The following is a 21254-nucleotide window of genomic DNA, read 5'->3' as shown; positions in this document are numbered from 1 at the left end:
AAGAGTTTTCCTTTCTTTCCTTGTGTTTTATAGCAAGTAGAGAAGATCTCTGAAGCCAAATTCTTGTCTGAAATAGATGGTTGAAATCAAAATTGGTAAGCTGAATGCAGTCATTAGATATTCTGTTGTGACTTTTTTTTTTTTTAATGAGAATATTATGAATGTGGATTTAGTGTAATGGATTTGTATGACTTTGAGATATGACTTCAGTTTTATTAGTGAACTGGTGTCTTTGGTCACACAGGGATTTGGATTGCTGATGTATACTCCTGTGAAAAACGAGGTTTACATAATTTTTATAGAATTTAAAAGTTTAATAAAAAAAGCAATTAGGAGAAAAAAATAAAGTATACAGATATGGCCAGGTGTCTCTGCATTCAGGCAAGAGAGCACACCTCACTAACAAAGGATTGTCCCTTAAAAACAGAACCCTACTACATATCCATAAATTCTCACACATATCCATAAATTCTCATACATAATCAGACATTCTTCTTAGGATCTTTGGTGTTCTTCTGTTTAGTTTTCTCTTGCTCCCTTCCCAATAGATCAATCTTCTTGGCGCCATCGAGATTTACATTCTCTGATACCAGAAATGCAATAAATTCCTCCCCCCAGAGTTCTGGGCACTGCTATCTTCATCTGGATAAGATGGAAAAAGGAAAAAGAAAACGTCTCCAGCTATCTTTTTCAGTCTTTGGGTTATACAGACAAAAGTAGTTTTTGTTTTAATGCTATATCATAGCTTAACATATATGTATTATACCACTATTTCTAAGCTTCATCAATAACAGAAATAAAGAAAACTATATTAATACAACAAAAATTTCCATTCTTATACACATAACATTCATTTTAATATTTGCGAAAAGCCAACAATATATGTATCTATAACACTTCCATCACTAGCATCATTCATTTTGTGTGGAAGTTTTCTTTATTTGATAATGATTTCTGACTCTTACAAAGAGGCTTATTCCTCTCAGCCCATATTTTTTAAGAAATTGCATTCAGTTTAGTTTTAAATGTTCATTTAGGATTCCTCAAGGGACTCACTAATTACTTTAGGCTGTATTGTTTATCTGCTTTACATTTATCTGCTTTAGTGTGTTCATAGAGGCATAAAGTTTTGTGTGCGCACTTAACAGCATACACCAAAGCTGAGGTCTTGGTTGTGATAATTGCCTCTGTTCTCATTGTGGTTCATTAGCCTTTTGGCATGATGGGTACCAAGATGGGAAAAGGCCATCTGTCTGGCAGCCCAGCTAGTGAGATTGGTGGAGTGCTGCTTCTGAGACTACTGGTTCAATTCTCATCTCTACCCAAGTCCGAGTTTTACCAGTGACTTGAGCACTTAAATCTGATTAAAATATGATTTAGACAACAGCTGCAATCAATTTAATACAATCTAATGTTTTCACACCTGTTGGCTGTTTATTAAATACAATCATGGAGAGGGGCTGGGTGCTACACTTTCATTATCTTTTCTTCATTCACTTTACATGATTTGAGTCTTGTCTATTGAATAATACACACAACTGCACAAAAATATTAAATGAACGATTCTCAGTGTAATAAATGGAATTGTTTCGTGCTAACTAAATTTTAACTATCTGGAAAGTTTTTATTAGGAGCAATCAAAAGAATCAGTGTTACAAGGCAGATGTACCCCTTCATAGATGTTATATGTCAAAAATAAGGTACAGGATGTAGTTTGGAAGACAAGTGATGTCCCAAGACGAAAACTACCTTGAAATGGACAAAATTAGAACGACTTTAGGCATAGGGCCTAAAATTCATCAAATGTAAGACTAATTAGTAGACTTACATAGTACAACGCTTAGTACATATGCACAAACCCATGAGGTTTTCCAAAGGACAATGAGGATGAGTGTAAGCCTTCTTCCAAAGACCACCAAAAGAAGACTGAAGACCCCCGAACAACAAGTGAGGCACGCGCCGTGAGGAATAGTGACATAAAGTCAGAAAATCAAAAATAGGAGGAAACTTACGGGAAACATTAATGAATATGTATAAGCATACAATATATAAGTTTAGTTTGAATTGTTTTGTTTTGTATGTGAAGCAGGTTGAGAAACCCCCTCTGCACCCCGGTCAGTTTTGTACGTGAGGTGGGGTGATGAGCCCTCCTGGTACCCTGGTCGGTTTTGCTTATGCTTTAATCATACTTAATTACTGGCAAATTACATATCTAAATTGTATTTTTTTATTAAATTGTATTCTTTCACTAAATTGTATTCTTTTATACCAAATTACTATACAATTTACTAAATTGTATTAATTTCTAATTAAACTGCTGTTAGCTCAAAGGACCTAGTTGTCAAAATTCTAATTTCATTTCTAACATCAGACATTTATGGTGAAAGCTTTCCATGGGAATTTTGAGTGTTTCTGTCTTCTCCAAACACTTAATTTCCTTGTGGTTGCACATTGCATTTGCAGACTCCAGTTATAAGCTCTGTTCTCCATTAGTATTAGTAATTCCCAAAACTCACACAGATTTAACTTTCAATCAAGGTAAAAGCAGTCAAAATACTTCTCAAAAGTAGAAAGAAGACTGTTCAAGTCTCTGCTGTCCTATTTGACTGAAAGAGCAAGTTACTTAAATAATGGATTTATTAAAATACACTTAAAATGAATTTATGTAGGAAGTGGACTACTACTAGTTCATTTTTAATTTAATCTACTGAGTGAATTGGGACATGTAGTGTCAATCTAAGCCTATTTTGTGAATTGCAAAGTAAGCTTAACTTCACCTTGAGAAGAACAGAAAAATAAAAAGTCTTAATCGAAAGTTGCAGTAAATATTCTTAGCATGAAAACAGTATTGTAGTGCTGCTAACTGGTTTTGGATGAAGGGATAGCAAAGAAAACCAGCTGTGATTGAGACTTGCATGTGTTTTCAGAGGCTGCAAAAACACCTGACAGGAGCCAGACATGAGTTTTATACCTACTGCATAACCCTGCAGTGTCCTGCAAGTCTTTTGTAGAAAGTGCTAATTTTAAAAAGTAGTATTGAAAGGACTTCCTAGCCATCTGCAGGGTTTTTTTGATAATAGGAAGTCAAATGGAGGAACTTTGGAGCATAGATACTTACAAATGTTCTGTTGAAGAATGAAGCATAGGGAGATGAGAGCTCATGCCTCATTTTGATGGTGGTGTTGGAAATAAAAAGGGAAGTCCTAGCGCTATGCTCTGTTTTTGCAAAGGTCTACCTTTGTTGACCTGAACTAAAAGTGGGGCCAGGAAATTCTGAGGAACAAGGGTAGCTTCAAGTTGTTTTCTCTGTGAAGAAACACTATAAACACAGACTGGAGCAGACTGATTTCTGTGTTTGAAAGGAGCTTGGAGGATTGGATCTGTCCAAAATCTCAACTGGAAAGAATTTAATATGAAACAAGAATTACAGAGTTTATGGTTGCTGCAGTACAGAACTAACCAAATATCTGCCAGAAGTCTTTTAGAAGTCTTCTTAGCCTTGTTCTAGGAACAAGGGTCTTAGAAACATGGCTTTGTTCTTCTGTCTAACTGATGGGAGGGACTAAAGTTCTAAGGTATTTTCAGTGCTTTGTCTTGACTTCGTAGAGAAGCGTATAATGTGTCAGCTAAGTCAGCTGAAGAAAGCACAGGTTATGCTGGCAGACAGACAGGGCTTTTATTTTGCAGATGGCTTCTATCTGGCAATTTGGATTATAGGTGCAGTGCAAGTAATTTAACTGCTAGGTGTTCTATTTCAATTTCATAAGAATGAACAGCATTTATCCTTACTTCTAGGAATTTCTTCACAGAAACTGTTTTTGATCTAACTGTAGAGAACATGATCCAAAGCTTAATTTCCTGCAGAAGTGTTTTCTCATTTGAATCCCATTACTATCCCACTCTTTGAGCTGCATGTTATTTTTGTCTTGGTTCAGTTGCTGCTTTTGTCCAGCAGTTCACAACTTGTCAGATCAGGGTGAAAAGGCACCTTGCACTCTACTGTGTAGCACTCTTGAGGTCTGGTTGTGACATTGTGTTCCTTTTGGACGTACCTTGAACATGTAGGAAAGGCAAAGGATGATGCAAATGCAATAGAAACAAATTTCTTGAAGGAGTCATAAGTGAAAATATGAATATTCATAAAAGACTAAGAGAGAAGGCATGGTATTTACTTCCACAAGTTTTCATTTGAAGAAGATACCCTTGGAGACCAGCAATACCTGAAACTGTATATCTGCAACAGCTACGAGTGAGGGATGCAGGATTTAAATTTTGGATAATAATAACACGCTGATGTTAGAAATTAATGTTAGGAGATCAGGATGTATCCTTGTCACAGTAAGTGTTATACTGACTCGATCTTCTCGAGTGTGACCCGGCTAGCTCAGTGATGAGGTTTCTCTTCACTCGAGTTTTGAGCCAGCATATGTTTGTGAGGTTCACTGATTTTCTCCAAGAGTTCAAGTCTATAGAGCGAGTAAAGAAATCAGGGGGGGACTCTCTCTCTGGGTTGCATTCCACAGTTTATTTCTGTGAAGGGGAATCCAAGGGACGAGAGACCAAAGATTTGGGGTCTGGGGGGTCTCTTTTAACAGGGTTTCTCGGAGGGAGGGAACATCAGAGAAAGAACCAATTATTTTTCTCAGTTAGTACATCTTACAAACTTTCTACAAATCAAGGTTACACACACCAAGATAAGAAATAACAGACACCAACTTCTTCAAATGCCCACAAAGGTGTAGGAGTATTCTCCACAGAGGGGCAGCGGAGGAGAGATTGGGGCTTTGTTTCCTGGCAACCCAGGTGGGAAACAAAGGGAAGGCAAGGTAAGCCTGGCCTCTCAGCTTCCATAGCTCAGAGGCATTCTGGGACAGGAAAAACAGTTACAAACTTCCGTGTTGGAAAGAAGGGTTCTCTTCTCCCAACCCCGTGCTTTCCTGGGCTAAAGAAACTTCAAGCAGCTGGAAATGCCAGTGGGGTCTTCTCTTTACTCTATGCGGCCTCTCGCCGTGGGGCTGAGGAGAGAAACTTCAGTAACCATGGTAACTTGACGCCAGGTAAACAATTAGGAGAAAGAGAAGCTGGGGGTGGGGGGAGAATCACAAATAAAAGATGGGAAAAGATACATTTCAGGCTATCAACTACAACATTATACCAGAGTTAGGTCACAGGAATAAAAATGCTTTTGCTTTATAATGAATTAAGCAATTTGAATTATTTGAAGTGTTGAATATACTTCATATATAATATAATAATATAATATTATCTATATTATCTGTATTATATATTGTATATTGTATATTATATATTATAATATAATATATATATAAGTTATAATAGATATAATAATATAATTCAAATATTGAAGTATTTGAATTTTGTTCAGTGCCTATACTGTCACACTCGGCATGCGTTCTGAGTTTGAACAGTCTGGTTTGATGCAGACATTTCAAATCCTGAAGTTTTGTTAACACATGAAAATGAGAAAGTGAAAAGAGGATAGACTATTTAAAACAGTACAGATAGCTAAAACTGCATATTGATCAAGTTTTTGGTTTTTCACTCTTCTCTTAATATTGTTATGGTAGTGTTTAAAAAATGGTCCTGAAATGGGGGGAGATGAACTTCTTGAAACAGCATGTATAAACTCCATCCATGCATCCAGTGCATCACAGTCTATTCAAATAATCTTAGGGCTCTGAAATTTCTTATACTTTATAAGTTTGAAGGCTGGAATACTGCTCTTACTTCACTGCTTTGTGTCACCTGTAATGTAACCTTTTTCAGGAGATTAAGTGAGGTAAATGCCAATGGCTAGCTTTTTAGTATATTTTTAGTATCTGCAATGAAATAGGAACCATTGTGTAAAGGAATACTATTTTGTATTGCAAGATAAGCAGAAAAACTCTGGATACTAACCTCAAATATACTGCTTTTATAACTTTGTTTTGTTTCTAAGTCCTTGAATAGCAATAGCTATGCTCCTGACAGGTCTTACTAAAATTTCAAACAATGTTAAAATATTCAGACATTGATAGTTACTGTTCCAATATACACTATATAGTTTTAACTGTCTCCTATAATCGAGTCTCAAACCTTGAAAAAGAAAATTAATGCTTGTGTTTTTAAAAATAAAATAATATAAGGAGTTCCAGGAGTGGAAGATCAAACCCTAAATTGTAGGGAAATTAGTGATCTGATACTGAAAAAGCTCCAAAATTGTTTTGACTTTGATTTTTCTAACAGTTTGACAAGCTGTAGCATTTATCTGACAACAACAAATGAAAGCAGTGATTTCAAGATACATAAAAATAGATCTGGCCTGAATGATTGGTGCTTCATATACCTGTGTTTGCACTGTCAGATGCACTTGTACCAAGCTTTGTGCCATTTAAAAATATTTAAATATTTTGAAGTAAACCGCAATGCATATTAATTCACGTTTCTCAACACTTTGTTGGCCGTGCAGGCTGTTACCAGTGTTCTCTCATTTTTCAGTGCTGAGTTGTGTACAGTATTGAGAGTGAACTACAAGGATGATTTTTTTTCCCAATAATCTCACACAGAGACTGTTAAACTTTAGGAATGTTACTAGTAATTTTTAGAGAATTACAGAAACACCATCAGTGACTGAGAATCTTTTTTGCACAGTAGCCTTAGTAAACAGAGTATGTACCATACAAAAACTCTACAAAATGCATGCTTAAGCTATTATGCATGAAATGCAGGTGTTTGCTGACATCCTTGCACATTTACAATGCTGTTTATGTGTGAAAGGTGTAAGGACCAACTCAAGAACTTTTCTGTCTTTGCCTAAAGTCGTAAATGTATTGTTTACAAACATCTGGAAAAAAGGCTGTAACATATGCTATTTGTCTTAGTTACATAATGCAAGCTCCTAGCTTTTCTTTTTTGCAAGATTTTTCTTGTTATCTGTGGAGGAAGAATCACTACTGTACTGAATTCAGATCCTCGGTATTCTGCTGGCTGGTATCTGTCTTGTGTAATTTACTACATAGTGGATTTAGAGCTCTGAAGAGATCTATTTTCCTGTTCTTTTTCTTCTGAAGTTGCACATCATGCCAAAAGAACAGCTGGAACTTCCATCCAAAATGCTTGTGTAGAATAACAACAGAAAATATTTTTTTCACTTCTAAATTTACAATTAAAATAATCGTGTGTATCCGTATTAATAAAATAATCGTTTGTATCTGTATTAATGATATAGTCATCACTATACAGGATTAATTGTAGCGAGAATAAAGCCATTGCAAGTGCCCGAGCCCGCCCTGCTGAACAGTTAGTGACAAGTATCTTGTGCATTTCCGTATGGAAAATGCGTTTGTCCTGCACAAACAGCACGTACGGGTCGGGTATCCGAAGGCGAATAGAGTAGAGTAGAGTAGAGTAGAGTAGAATAGAATAGAATAGAATAGAATAGAATAGAATAGAATAGAATAGAATAGAATAGAATAGAATAGAATAGAATAGAATAGAATAGAATAGAATAAATAAACCACAGGAAACAATAAAAAACCCAGGCGCTTTTAAATCCTGTTCCTGGCACCCGGGCCTGTCAATCCGCTGCCGGGGCACCGCCCCCGCCGAGGCCCCGCCTCGTCAAGATGTCGCCAGCGGAGCCCGGGCGGTTTTTCTGCACGGCGGGCCGCGGGCTGGAGCCCTTCCTCGCGAGGGAGGTGCAGGCGCGGCTCGGCGCCACGGAGGTGAGCGGGGAGCCGGTGCCCACCCGGGCGGTCCCGTCTGGTCCGCTCCGGGTGAGCGGTGGGTGGGGCGGTGCCGGTGCCCGCCCGGGCGGTCCGTCCGACTCGGCAGGGAACGCTGCGCGCCCCGGAGCCCGGCGAGCAGGGCCGGGGCTGTGCCGCCGCCCGTGCGGGGGGCGCCGCGGGGCTGGTCGGGGTCGGAAGGGCTCCGCACCGCGGGCCGGGGACCGTCACCCTTAAGGAGCTGGGGCGGGGTGCGGCAGGGGCTCACCCGGAGCCGCCCGGCCGCGTCCCACGGGTGTTCTCCCCGGAGGTGGACTGCGTCGCGGGAAAAGTGTTCTTCAGGGCGGCGGCGGGGCCGGGCGAGCTGCGGAAGCTGCGGTCGGGGGAGCGCCTGTTCCTGCTGCTGAAGAAGCACGGCCCGCTGCCGGTGACCAGGAATAGAGGTACGGCCCGGACACGGGCTGCGCGGGAACGGAAGCCTCCGTTTGAGCCCTAATTATGAAAGTCGAGGTGTTTATTTTTTTACTAGTGGCTGTAGTTCTAATATAGTAATCGATTCTGAAATGTCTTCCGTCCATGTATGTTTTCAACATTTTTTTAATATGAAAAGTGCTTTTAAATTGTTTTCAGTAGCTACCTTCTAACCTGTATTCTGCTGGCACTGAATGTATATTTGTAATTTTGAGACTCTCTCCCCGGTCAGGTCCCAAAAAAGAGAACGGCACCCCACTCGAAAACCAAAGTTCAGTTCTAGATCTCTTGGGTTTAACAGTAGGTCTTTTTTTTCTATTAAAAAGAGTGAATCCCGATCTATATCTTGTGTCAGTTTACTGTTGAGTACACAGCTTCCTTCTAAGTCTCAGCTACTTGGGTCATCCTCTCTGTCAGTGCTGGAATGAGAATTTCGGGTTAGATGGATTGATATCTGCCTCCTGGTGGGTTTTTATTTGGAAGATTACCTTCACCTTTGAGAATGAAATTTGATTATGATTCTAAAATTTTAAGTGATAACTATAAAGACCTTTATTTTTTTTTCTTGACCAGCTTTGAGCTATTTAACAGGCCTCTCTGTTCCTTGTGCCTCTCTTGTAGCTAGCTGCAAGACTGCCCACATGTGTCAGGATTGAAGGCAAAGTGATGAATGGGAAGCAGAAATTTTCTTTCTCAAAGAATAAACTTGTTTTTGTCTGAGATGACTCAAAGTAATTCATGTTTGTATCTGTCTTTCAATTCTGGAAAGTGTCCTGCATCCCTTAATCCTGGGCCAAGTGCTTTCTGGGGAGGATGGCATGGTCCTCTGTCCCTGGGAATGACTCTCCCATGGTGAGAGTCTCAAGTGGTCTGGTTTTCTACAGCTGTTGATTTCCTGTGCAGAATTCAAAGCTTGCGTGATTTAATCTTGCTTGGGCAGAGCTTGTAATCAGAGGGATGCCTGTGTGGCTTCTGGTGGGTGCTGAGAGCTCAGCTGTGCCTGTGGTGTCAGCTGCTGGTTTTTGAATTCACACATTAATGAAATCAGAATACAGTTGCTGTTAACAACTGTTCTCAGTTTGTAGGGAAGTGAAATGCCGAATGAGGCTGAAGTACTTAACCCAAATCTGCTTTTTTCTTCCAGGGAAAATGCTTCATGAAATTAAAAGCTTTGTCACTGAGGAACCAGAATACTGGCTGGATATTATCTCTGTTTGGAGAAAGCTTCATGGACACAAGAGGAAAACAGATGATGTCTCTGAAGAAAAGTCATTGGCTCTGAAGAGAAATTCAGAAGAGACAAATACTGCAAGTAAAAGGCAAAAAACAGAACAAGTGAGAACAGTTATGTCTGAGGAATGTCAGGCGGAAGGTGGAGAGACCTGTGTGGCACCGGAGAGAATGAGCGGTCAGGAGTGCTGTATTGAGAGCAAGACTTCCTCAGAATTCCCTTCCAAAGGCAGTGGGGAGAATCCCACTGCGAATGAGGAGCTTAGCTTCAGTTTCAGAGTGTCTTGTCGTTGTAGTGGAGCGATTGCCAGAATACTTACTTCACAGGTATGCTGATGTATCTGTGTTTTAAAAGAATTCAGCAAAGGTAAACAGAGATATGTAGTTTGTCATTTCAGTTGTGTTGTGTGTTCTGGAATAACAAACTGATGTAAGCTTTCTCTGTATTTTCTCAAAAAGCCCTTAATCTGCATTCACCTTAAACAAGTGAAAATACAAATGATGTTTTTCATTTTTGTGCACTATTACCCTTAGTGTTTTTCAACACTCCTTTTACTGAGGATAAGCAAAAACAGTTTGAGGTTTCTGGGCCTGTGGAGGCTAAGGAGTGATGGAATAAGTTTACGGCTACTTACAGGGCCATTGCAAGGACCATGGAGCCAGGCTCCTCTCAGCTGTGGCATGCAGTCTAGAAGAAGGGATAAAAGCCAGAACTTGCAGCTTCAGTTGCCTCTGGTTGGGCACTGGGGAGAACTTGTTCTTCAGGAATGCAACCCTGGGATGGGTCTTGGGAGAAGTGGAGCTTGGTCCTTGGAAAAGAATAGTGGCATACAGACCTCCAGGATTCCGTTTGATCCAGCCCTTTTCCCATCTGTGCAGATGGGAAATTTTCTCTCGCTTAAAGGTAACAACTTAGATTTGGAAAGCTAGTACCTTGGTGAGGTGAGACACATGAGCCTCCCTACAAAGGTGTTTGACTAAATTTGTCCAACTATGTTTGAACATACACTCTGAAGGTAATCAGAGCATTTGTAGGTTTTCTGTTGGATAATCTGCCTTAGAACCATTGGAAGTATTTTGTGCATGTGATTAAGAATTGCAAAATGGTGGCAATCACAGAATGTTCTGAATTGGAAGGGATCCACAAGGATCAGGTCCAACTCAAGTGAATATTTTGTTGTGACTTGGTCAGGACTTGAACTTGAGCCTCTCTTGCTCCAGTTAAACATTGGTTGTTTGCCACGTGGCATGTTTGCTTTGCCCCCCACTCGCTGTGCCCTGTTGTACCTCTTCCAGTGTGAATTGCGTGGATTTTTCTTTTCCCTTTGAGGGTTGCGCATCCAAGGCTGTGATCTACAGTTTCCCGAATTCTGTGGTTTTTTATTGCCTGTGACTGTTCTTTCCCCTTGTAGGAGATTGGAAGAGCCATTGGCATCGCACTTGTGAAGCAGTGTGGGTGGCATGCTGATCTGCGGGACCCTGACCTGGAGGTAGTGGTACTTGTCTGCCTGTTGATGCTTCCAGAATCACCCCTGAACCTTGGCACGTGGGACCACAGCCTCTCCCTGCTGGTCTTTCTGCCCCTGAATTTACCTGTAAATCAGCTGGAAGCACTGAGCAAAGCACGTATGCTGCCCCTGTGTGTGTGTGGTTTCCAGAGCTCTGTAATAAACACCAGCCTGGCTGCTTGGGTCTGCATGGGAGGGGAAGGATCTATACAGCAGGTGTTTCAGGATCCAGCACCCTTACAGACTGCTGGACTCTGTGTAAAAATGGAAATCACCTGAGCCATGGGGCATCTGTGGCCTCTGGAGGGAAAGTAAGCAAGCAGCAAGGGCATGTTCTCAAGGAGCTAGATTTGAGAATGCCATTTGTGGAAGAGCCTCCCCCAGCCCTTGTGTGTGACAAACAGCTAGCTTAGTGTACCCTTGCTGGTGCAGCTGCCTGGAGACCTTCCAAAGGACTCCTTGCTCTTGATGAGCTGCTTCTCCGTCCCTGCACTTGACTTGTGGATGTTGCTCTCAGCACTCATGCTGAGAGATCTGAGACTTGTAGAAAATCTTGAGTTCATTTACTGGCACTTGTTTTCCCACACTGAGCATTATGTGCAGGTTTGTTGAGGCTCATCTGTTCTTGCCCAGATTTTTGCTCTGAAACTGTTCAAATGCTGAGGACTAGGATTTTTCAACAGCATGATGTGCTTTCTTGGGCCAGGGATTGCAGTCATGCAAAACCTGCTGGGGAGCTCAGTCTTCTTTTGGTATGCTCTCTGTGGGACAGCAGAACAATTTCTTCTAGCTGCCTACATTTCTGGAAGGATTACTTATACAGGACTTCTATCGGAATTTCCCCTTAGTGGCACTAGTGGGGGTAATGGTGGGGTTAGTTGTTGTTGTTTGTTTTGGGTTTTTTGTTTGATTTTTTTGTATGTGTTTGTTTGTTTTTTGGGTTTTTTTTTTTGTTTGGTTGGCGCTTTTTTCATCTTTATTTATTTATTTAGTTGCTAGTATACCGTGAATAATATTCTCCCACTTGTAGTAAATGGATTTATAAATAAAAATTCCCATGCTGTGTTAAGGAAAAATAGGTCCCCTTATAAATTCAAGTGCTTGCTTGAATTTATTGCTGATGGATTCCTGGCTGACAAAATCCCCTTCAGCTTGCTTAAGCATGAAATCATCTTTAAATTGGCATTCAGATTATCTAGTGGGATTTCTTCCAATTGTTATTGTTTATAGTATGCATTTTTGTTCTTAAAAACTTGCAGAAGCATCTGTGTCTGGTTTAAATGAATTAAAGCTATTGTCGTGTCAGTTTGAGACTTCAAAATGTTGGGGTTGCTTTTTTCCTCTTTTAGATCTTTGTACATCTTAATGACATTCACTCTGTGGTGGGGATTCCTCTTTTCAGGTAAGCATTCTCCCCATCAGATTTGTCGTGGCAGTATCAGAACAGATTTGTAAATTTTGCTGTCCACCATGAGTATTTCTCTTCTGGTTTGATAATCACTGGTTGTTAAACTGGTCTTGTCATCTGCCTGGGTTTTAAATGAACACACAGACCAGACTTTGCAGTGAGTTATAATTAAAAGCAAACTTCTCTGTCCTTCAGTAGATCTGTACAGTTCTTTTGTTCTTTGACATTATGTGGGCTTTTCTAGGTGGTTCTGCTGATGCTTTAGTTATTTTTTTTGTTTGATTTTTTGCTGTCTGCAGGCTTCCATTGGCAAACAGAGAGTATATCCAAACAGCAGGACTGCGGTCAACAGTCGCATGGGCCATGGCATCTCTGGCTGAAATCAGTGTCAGTGAATGTTCCTTGCAAAGAAACGGAGTCCTGAATGAATGAGAGGGGGGTGCTGCTCATTGGGGCTGGAGCTGGATGCTGTGAAGGAGAGTGGTGATTTTAATGCCCCATTCTCTAGTGCATGTGGACAGGATCTGCCATGCCTGTGATGAGAGTGTGCTGTCACCTGCCATTCAGCCAGGTGTCTGCTGTAATTCCATGTGCTCCTCAACAGAGCTGTTAATTCTTGTACAGATACATGTCTAAGTAGCAGCATGTTTTTCACTGTCCAGTGACAATATGAAACCTTGTTTGATGTTGTTTTCCAAGGAAATGTGACCTCTTTTCACAGATTAATTTGGTACCAATATCTGTCTGCAGACCACTTGCAGTATTTCCTACTGAATGTCACCTCAGGGCTGTCTGTAGTGAAGCTGTTGGTGCTTTTTACTATGTTCCCTTACAAGCGAGTTTGGCCTGAGATTACCAGTGATTATTGTTGACCTGTGCTGGACTGGGTGGGATTATGTACATGTCTCTGTAGGCTTTGTCCTGTGTCTGTCTTGCTTGGGATGCAGTAACACCTCTGTTTTTGTAGGCTGGTGCCTTTGTGCTGGATCCCATGTGTGGGCTAGGAATGATACTGCTGGAGGCTGCCAAAGAATGGCCTGTAAGTATCCCAGTCACAGCTCGCTGGACCTTTGCAGGGAAACTGCTAGTTGTGATATAGGGTTTTCTTCCTACTGGTTAGGCCAAAGTCCATTGCTGGAAAGGTGAAAAAAAAGCAATCTTTCTAGGCAGCTGCTAAAAGTATTTTAGTACAAACGTTCCTGCAAATGAATGTCTTGCAGGCTGGTGCAGCTATTGATTCACACTGCAGGGTTTGTGTGAGGCAGCCACGGACTCCTAAATCTTCCGGGGCTTATTCTGGGTTTGGAGGAGTTGGTGTGATGGGACCGTCCATCAGTGTTAGAGGCAGTGGGGCTGGCTGTACCTAGCTGCCGTCTTGCTTTTAGGACATGCTCTTGATATTTCTGTAATTTCAAGTGTCTTGAGTAGACCAGAACATTAAAGGAATGAAGACAGCACATACTTCATCTGTTCCTCCATCCTCTGGATTGCGAGTTGCTCTTTATAACAGTAGCAGATATCCCAGAAAGGGGGTTGTCTTGCAGGAGCTGTGCAGCAAGGCAGTTCTGAGAAGGGTTCATAAAACAAATAACCCGAGTGTTAACAAAAGTACTTTCCTCTCTCTCTCTGAACAGGAAGCCTATTACTGGGGTGCTGATATAAGTGATTCGCAGTTAGAGGGTGCAGATGGCAATATTAGAACTGCAGGCTTAATGGATAAGATTGAGTTGCTTAAAGCTTCCGTGAAAGGTATGTCTGTAGGCTTTCCAAGTGAATCTTTTTTGTGTTTCTGGGATTCTACAGGAAATGTAGGTTCTCTCAAGGTGATATATTTTAGAGCTAACTCCCAACAAATAGCTGGGTGGTGACTCTGTAGTGCTTGTGAAGGGATAAGTATTTATTCTTCCTCCCTGCTGCCTGCACCTGGGAACTTTGATAAGAATGAAGTCAGCAGAAGACAATAAAAATTATAATTGTCTGGCATGGACAGTAGTTGTCTCTCTTAATGGTAAATGTGTGGATACCACAAAGGGTATGTACATGTGAGAGTTCCAGCCAGGAGAAATCCAAATAAAATGCAGCCTAAAACTTAAATTGACCAGGTGAGCAATGGTGAGGACTCATTAAGATAAGCTGAATTGTTCATGTTTTGCAGTTGGTGTATTTTGAATGATGATGCCTTTTTCCTGTAAGAGGGAATCTGTTTGCTCTTAATTCACAAGCTAGTCTGTAGAGAAGGTAATAAATTCATGACCTTATTCTGGACCTCAAAGTCTGAGAGTAAATTATTCCTATATGAAATTCTTGACGGACAAGCTGGCTGTTTTCCCTTGTGCGTGAGTGATGGAGTTTGCATATTTTTTTACCTTGTAGTATTTATTTTTTACTGGAATGATAAGAAATATTCTTTTTTTTTTAATAAAAATGTAGGTTTATTTCTCACTTAAAAGCCATGTTTGGTTTCTAGGATAATGGAAGGTACTTACGTGTCAGGTTTTCTAAACTGAGCAAACAGTTGGTGTCTTCATTACTGGTCAAAAGCTGTTATTTCTGCATGTCTTGAACAGGACTGTAGGCGACATCCTTTCATTTGCAGATAAAATTGATACCCAGTTGTTGTGCTGCAAGTGTTGGCCCAAGAATGGTCTGGGAAACATCTCCAGCTAGCTCTAGAAATGCTGGCGTAGAATCTCAGCAGAGTTTAGATGAGGAGAGACTGTTGGAGGTCTTCAGTCCTGTTGTCTGCTCAGGGCCTTGACCGGTCAGTTTTGAGCACCCTGAGGGATGGAGGACCCACAGGCTCTCGGGATCTCAGCCTGGCCTGCACAGCCTGGCATGTGGCCAGCCTTCATCACCACAGGCACAGGGCTGCATCTTCGTCAGGGGAACTGACCTTTGCTCTGATGCAGAAACTTTAAGGCAACACTTCAAAGACACTAGCTGGAAGAATCCAGGTGATTCTGGCTGTAACCAGATTTCTGGGGGGGAGAAAAGGGGAATGGAGAGGAATTTGATGTGGTTCCTTGACATTTATACATACATACTTGAGCATTTGCACTAAGTGGTCACAAACTTAGCTCTTCTTCTGTGTTTTGCTAAATTATTTTCATGTTTAAGATGTACTGTGTGTTGAGACGCAGCAGTTAATTTGGACCCATGTGGTGCCCTATAGGAGAGTCTTGCTGCAGGGGCAGACCTCATCAGGACCAGGGAATCTGCAAACTAAATGATGCTGTCATGCGTTTGTCTCTTCCCAGTTTGAAGAGGGGTGGTGGCTCCATAGTGTTGTTTGTGAGAGCAAGTGCAGAAGGACCTGTGAATCTGGGTGCATAACCCAAAAAGAGCTGTCAGATAGTGTCGAAAGGGGAACTGGTGGCATAGCTGCTGTGCATTTTTCAGACAGAGATATAAAGACCTGCCTTTATTCTGCAGCATTGCCATTGCCTTCTGAAAGCTTCGACAGTGTTATTTCAGATATTCCATTTGGGAAGAAGTTCAAGACCACAAATGATACCCAGCTTCTAACAGATATTCTCCAGGAAATGGAGAGGTAAGGTGTAGCCTTTGACATGTTTGGGGTTTGATGTAAGTGCCACAACGGTTTGTGATGTCAGCTTCAGATTTGCTTTATTTCAAACAGTCTGCAGCTCTCTAGTCTGACCCTGTGCAGGCTGTGGAATTACATGTCCCTTAGAGACTGTTTACACGTCCCTTAGAGGCTGTTGTGTTGTGTCTTGCCAGCTGTGAGTGCCAATGGCAGTGCAGGCTGACAGGGAATGATCTTGTTCAAGCTGTGCTCACAAATGCTCTTTGCAAGGCATGATGGTGAAATATTTCTGAGCCACTCTCAAAAGTGTGGCAGAAAAGAAAAAGAGGAGAGGCCTACCTGGACAAAGTTAAAGCATGGGCAGGTGTAATGTATAAGCTATAATCCTTTTTCAGTTGAGGCCTGCTTGTATAAAATCACAGGCTTTTCTCTTTTGAGGTCACGGCCAAGCTTTGACCAGCCTGCCTCGACAGGAAGGACTAGAGAAAGTGGGATGCATTTTCCTTGCTATCCAGGAGTATCTGACTAGCAACCTAGTCTGATTTTTAGGTGTGTCCTTTCATCTCTCACTATGTCGCTTTATGGCAGAGTTGAGCTAAGCTAAACTGCTGCTTCTAACAGACAGTTCAAGCCATCTTCCCCTCTACTTCTTGCCTAAAAACAAGCCCTTTCTCTGGGACTGGTCTTCAGTGGGTGTTGATCTCACAAACCCAATGCAGGAAGGCGGTGGAGAGGGTGGGGTGTGGCTCCACAGATTGGTGTGCCGATCCTGCTGGGCTTGTCTTCCGGCCTTACTTGCTCTATTGGTCTATCCTAAGCAAAATAGTCCCTTGGGAAGGTTGATATGAGGAAGGGACCATTACCATGAGAGCCCCTGTTCAAGCTACTTGCTGTAAACTCAGTCAGGATAGTATTTTTTTTACCCCTCTTTCAAAGTCAAGTGTAATGTTTGGATATATATGTAGAAAAATTAATTACAAACAACAGTTAATTTTCCTCTGCTTCCTGAATTTAAAAGCTATTAAGGATCAGTGGAACAGGGGAAGGGCAGACTATTTTAAAGTTTCCAAAAGGAAGGGCCAGTTTCAGAATTACCCTACTAATCTGGGAAGCCCTTGCTGCACTGGGAGGCTGTTGCTTTGCAATTTCCAAAAACCATAGGCTTGATGGGACCCTCAGTCCTTGAAAGAATGCTGAAGGGGGTAAAAAAATGAGTCCATCTTCCCTGCTAACCCAGTAGAAAGAACTGATAACAGCAGTAATGTTTTGGAGTCAGGACAAGGCCCTGTTCTCCCATTTAGAAAGAGGTAAGAAGGTCTGGGGTTTAAATTCCTTTTGGAGATGCAGCTCACTGAGTTGAGCTATGACACACTCAGATGTTTTACTGAGTGCAGGTGGCATCTGAAGTGTCAGCATTCTGCACAGGCAAAGGGATGCCAGGAAGGATCTACACGTAACCTTTATTTTTCCTGTGATTGCCAGAGTGCTTCGTGTTGGGGGGATTCTCGTGTTGTTGCTGAGCCAGGAGCTCCGCAGACGTGTGGATGATTTGACCACGCGTGCTGGAGGTGACTCTGCCGAAGCCTCTGCTGGTGGTGACAGTGGAGCAGCCCCTACACAAGCCCCGAGTGTGGATGGGAATTCTTTCTCCTTGGCATTGAGTGGTGAAGAAGCCGTTCTCAGCAGATATTTCGGGTCTCTGGTGCCAGAGGGTGTCTATGCCATTAGTCTGGGGAAGACTGATGCTTTCATACACAAATACAGAAAGGTGTCTGCTGCTGGGTACTGGAAGCTGTCTGGCCCTGGGCTGAAGAGAACTTGAATCCTGAGATGCTTCAGGAGCAGCATGGCAGCACTTGGTGGAACCTGATGATGCAGACAAACTCAGTGCCATCCGTTAGATTAGATCACATTCTTTGAATGTCCTAAGGCACTGTGCTTTTCTTTCTCTGGTTTTTAGGAGAGATGCCTACCAGCCAGTTCTACTGTATTGTATACAGTGAAACAGGATATAGTATATTGTAATGAGGCGGTGTCCTCAAATCCTTGTTTAGGCAAAGCTGCTCAGTATTGGGAGGAGTTTCTGTGGGAGAGGAAGTCTTTATTTGCAAAACTGCAAATCCAGATGTGGTAGCCCATGATCTTTGGGCTGTCCACTCCAGCTATTAATTTTAAAGTAATATTTAAGCTATAGCTTTGTCTATTCTAACTATTCTTAATGTTCAGATTGTTCTTAGGCAGAGGATAGGCAAACTGTCTGAGATGCTGAGAAGGGAGGAGAGAAGGAGAAAGAAGCAGCACTGACAGCTGGAGTTGCAACAAGTCCCAGGCCCTTGGGCCCTCTCTTCTGTGTGTTCTGGGTCCTCCCTGCCCCTGCCTCTCTCTCCCACACAGTTGTGACACATTTTTTTCTTCCCTGTATCTTTTCATTCTTCTGTCCTGTCAAAATAGGGTTTTTAGAACTGTATCAGCATTAAAGAGCCCAAGGCAATACTGAAATCACTCTCTCTTTTGGGTTTTAGCATCCTTTATACAAAGGCTAAGATAGCAAAAAACAAAAATCATTGCACATTTTCTGCGAGAACTAAACATAAAGACTTCTCACTGCTTTTCTAAGCCATGTCAGTCTGCAGGAAAATGAGGCCTTTTGGGAAGGGAAAATCAGGATAAAATATTAAGTACATTTCTGTATGATTCTGTGTCAAGTTTTTGACTGAAGATACCTTAAAGAGCAGAGTTGGGTTTAATAATGTTATTTTGTTGACTTCAGCACAATTTGTCTCAAATGTTTTTACTGAGAAAAGTATAAAATGGGACTATATTTGCATTTTCAAAGGCACTCTTCTGTCCTAAAATATCTTGTAGTTATTAATGTATATTTTTTCAGCTGTGTAATCTACAATAAGACTTCCTTTTGAAACTCAGCAACATTTTGGAGTAAAGCAAACTGTTACATAAGGGTAGGGTTTGGGTTGGGGTTTTTTTGTTTGTTCTGGTTTTGTTTCATTTGGCTCGCTTTTTTTAAACACTGAGCATATCAAAGAATAACATGTAATTGTTGTTTGAATTTATTACTTTTTAAAAAACAATTACTTTGGACTCTGGTTAACTATATCTAGTGTGGTTCAGCATTCTTCAGCCATTGTGCTTACAAAAACATTTAGAAATGCCTTGGTGAAAATTTTTGCTTTGGTATTTTAGAAAAAACGAGCTTAGGCCACACTGCTGTCCACATGCAGCTGTGAGACATTCATTACCTTATCCATGAGATATGGAAGCATGGTTTTGAGTTGTCTTGCCAAGTTCTTTGTGGGTACTGTAGTGCATTTACCTGTGTCTTAGGGCTATTTTTGGTCCCTTTTTGGTTTTTTTTGTATGAAAGCTGATTTTTCTAGTCTTGCAATACCAACAAAAAAGGAATGTAAATGGCACTTGCAGTGCTGTCACATTGACCCTCATTGTTTATATGTGCTGTATTTTTAGAGGCAATGAACTGATGTCATCAGTCTGTTGCTTTTTGAAGTTGTTTGATGTTTTGTGGTTTACAGTGATGAGACCTGCAAATAATGATGTGTGCCCTGTAGTCATAGTAACACTGAAAATTTTCCAGGTATACCCTCTAAGTTTCTTTGTTACTGAACTACAGACATATTTAAAAACTACCAAAAAAAAGCCTTTCTGTGGAAAAACACATACCAAAGAAACATGTGTGTGAAATTCTGGGACTTGCTGTAAGTGTAGATGAATTCTTCTGGAATCACTTGGACCATACATTATCATATATAGCTGTCATACAAAAATGATAGAGCTGTTCTTCACAAAATTCTTTTTTTATGACGAATGACAAGCAAAGTTTTTTTCTAGATTGTGGAGATTATTTGGGATAAAGAAATGGAAAGGCATGAGGGAAGCTCCATGTTCTGGAGGGAATGCTTTAGGCACCCCATGCAGCTTCTGAACTGCACCCATAGTCTCCTCTCCCACAGAAACCTTCCAAAGCTGGAAGGGACAGGGAAGAAAATTCCAAGAGTGGTGTGGGAAGTGCTTTCTCATAGGTCTGGACAGTGCTGAGGTTGGAACGAGTTATAAATATTCCTTGTGCCTCTCATGTTGCCAGCCCAGGACTAAGTCTCCCTGAGCAGCTGCAGTTCCCTGCCTGTGGAGGGAGCAAGCCTGTGCTGGAGAGTGGGAGAAAGGTCCCTGCTGGTTGCTGTGTCCTCGGTGGGCAGAGAACTCTGACCTTGGTTGGTGAGTATTGAATTGATCCTGCCTCCTTTTGACTGAGTTGTTTTAATGAGTCATCAGCAGGGACGGCTTTTAGCCAGCTTTAGTTCAGTTTCTTTTTCACAGATTTCTGGTTGTTTCGATGCTGACATCACCAAACCCTTAAGTCTGCTAAATTAACCCTGAAAAGGTGCAACAAACCAATCCTGAGCCCATCCCCCAAAGCAGGAAGTCAAGATTCACACTAGTCAGGCATTTCAGCCCTGCCTCCACTTTAACAGTGCTTATCTAAAACTAAATCTTCACCTCCATGAGTTACCTCACAACACTTGTCCATGGTTCTCTCTGTGTGTCTGTGGTAATTTTTAAACTGCAGGGCTGGGAGGCCTGGCCATTTCACTGGGACTGCTCACCCTGGGAGCACCGGTCTCTACCTTGGGAGGAAGCAAGCTGCCACCAGAATAAAAGCAGGATGGAGCTGCTCCCACTCCAAGGCAAGAGCCTGCAGGGCCCATCCTTTGGGGACTCATCTTTTGTGTGAAGGCACATTGTCTAGCAGAGGAAGAGGTTGGTACCTGGTGGAGCAGGGTCAAGATTCCATTTTCCCCAGGCAGCTCCCCCTGCATGCTGTAGCGCTGGCCAGGGCTGGGAGAGGAGGGGGAGTGTGTTCAGCACTGCTGCTGGAACGGAGTGGCCCTCTCAGGAGGATCCCGGTTGCTTCAGGGCTTTGCTTTTCCACTGGTTTGTGTCCACAAAGGAAAGGCATGCAGAAGGCAGCACCATCACCCCAGCCCTGCAGTCAGGAGTCCATCAGCTTTCCCCAGAGTGAACGTGGTTAAGGTCTCCTTAACCAAAGGAAAACTCAGCACCACTACAGATGTACAGAACAGCAATTTATCCACTGGGGCCTTCTGACACACTTTGCCCATTATGTGTCCAGAGGACTTTACATGTCCCAAAGTGTGGCCAAAGCCACACATACAGAGCAACACCAAGTTCTCACGCTGTACCAAGAGAAACAAAGATGTAATAACATTATTTCTTAGACAACTGTTGGGGATGAAGTCAAATGTAAAGAAGAAATGGAAATGTAAAAGATGATGGACGTTAGTGCACACGGATACAGAGTTTCTGCTTTTGAA

At 41.8% G+C, this 21254-nt stretch overlaps 1 protein-coding gene across 14 annotated transcripts in view; it reads left to right on the top strand.

The window, feature by feature from the left end:
• The window catches only part of THUMPD2 (THUMP domain 2 tRNA and snRNA guanosine methyltransferase), a 21764-nt gene extending 510 nt beyond the window's left edge, over positions 1 to 21254 (top strand). For 2 of the 14 annotated variants that reach the window (XM_086875326.1, XM_086875333.1), the window contains exons 2-10: positions 34 to 95; positions 9340 to 9752; positions 10838 to 10915; positions 12283 to 12335; positions 12641 to 12728; positions 13309 to 13380; positions 13976 to 14090; positions 15774 to 15891; positions 17371 to 21254. In XM_086875326.1, coding sequence (XP_086731452.1) covers positions 77 to 95; positions 9340 to 9752; positions 10838 to 10915; positions 12283 to 12335; positions 12641 to 12728; positions 13309 to 13380; positions 13976 to 14090; positions 15774 to 15891; positions 17371 to 17710 — 1296 coding nt within the window. In that variant the 5' untranslated portion in view covers positions 34 to 76 and the 3' untranslated portion in view covers positions 17711 to 21254. Of the gene's footprint in view, positions 1 to 33; positions 96 to 7580; positions 7725 to 8034; positions 8168 to 8816; positions 8927 to 8965; positions 9048 to 9339; positions 9753 to 10837; positions 10919 to 12282; positions 12336 to 12640; positions 12729 to 13308; positions 13381 to 13975; positions 14091 to 15773; positions 15892 to 16326; positions 16438 to 17370 lie in introns of those variants that run through there. The other 12 variants (XM_023920014.2, XM_023920015.2, XR_015282622.1 and 9 more) reach the window with 11 other exon arrangements.

This window comes from Cyanistes caeruleus, chromosome 1 (assembly GCF_971803275.1).
Source record: "Cyanistes caeruleus chromosome 1, bCyaCae1.hap1.1, whole genome shotgun sequence".
Taxonomy (NCBI): domain Eukaryota; kingdom Metazoa; phylum Chordata; class Aves; order Passeriformes; family Paridae; genus Cyanistes; species Cyanistes caeruleus.
The sequence above is the reverse complement of the archived record's forward strand: the minus strand, read 5'-3'. Positions and strand labels throughout refer to the sequence as shown.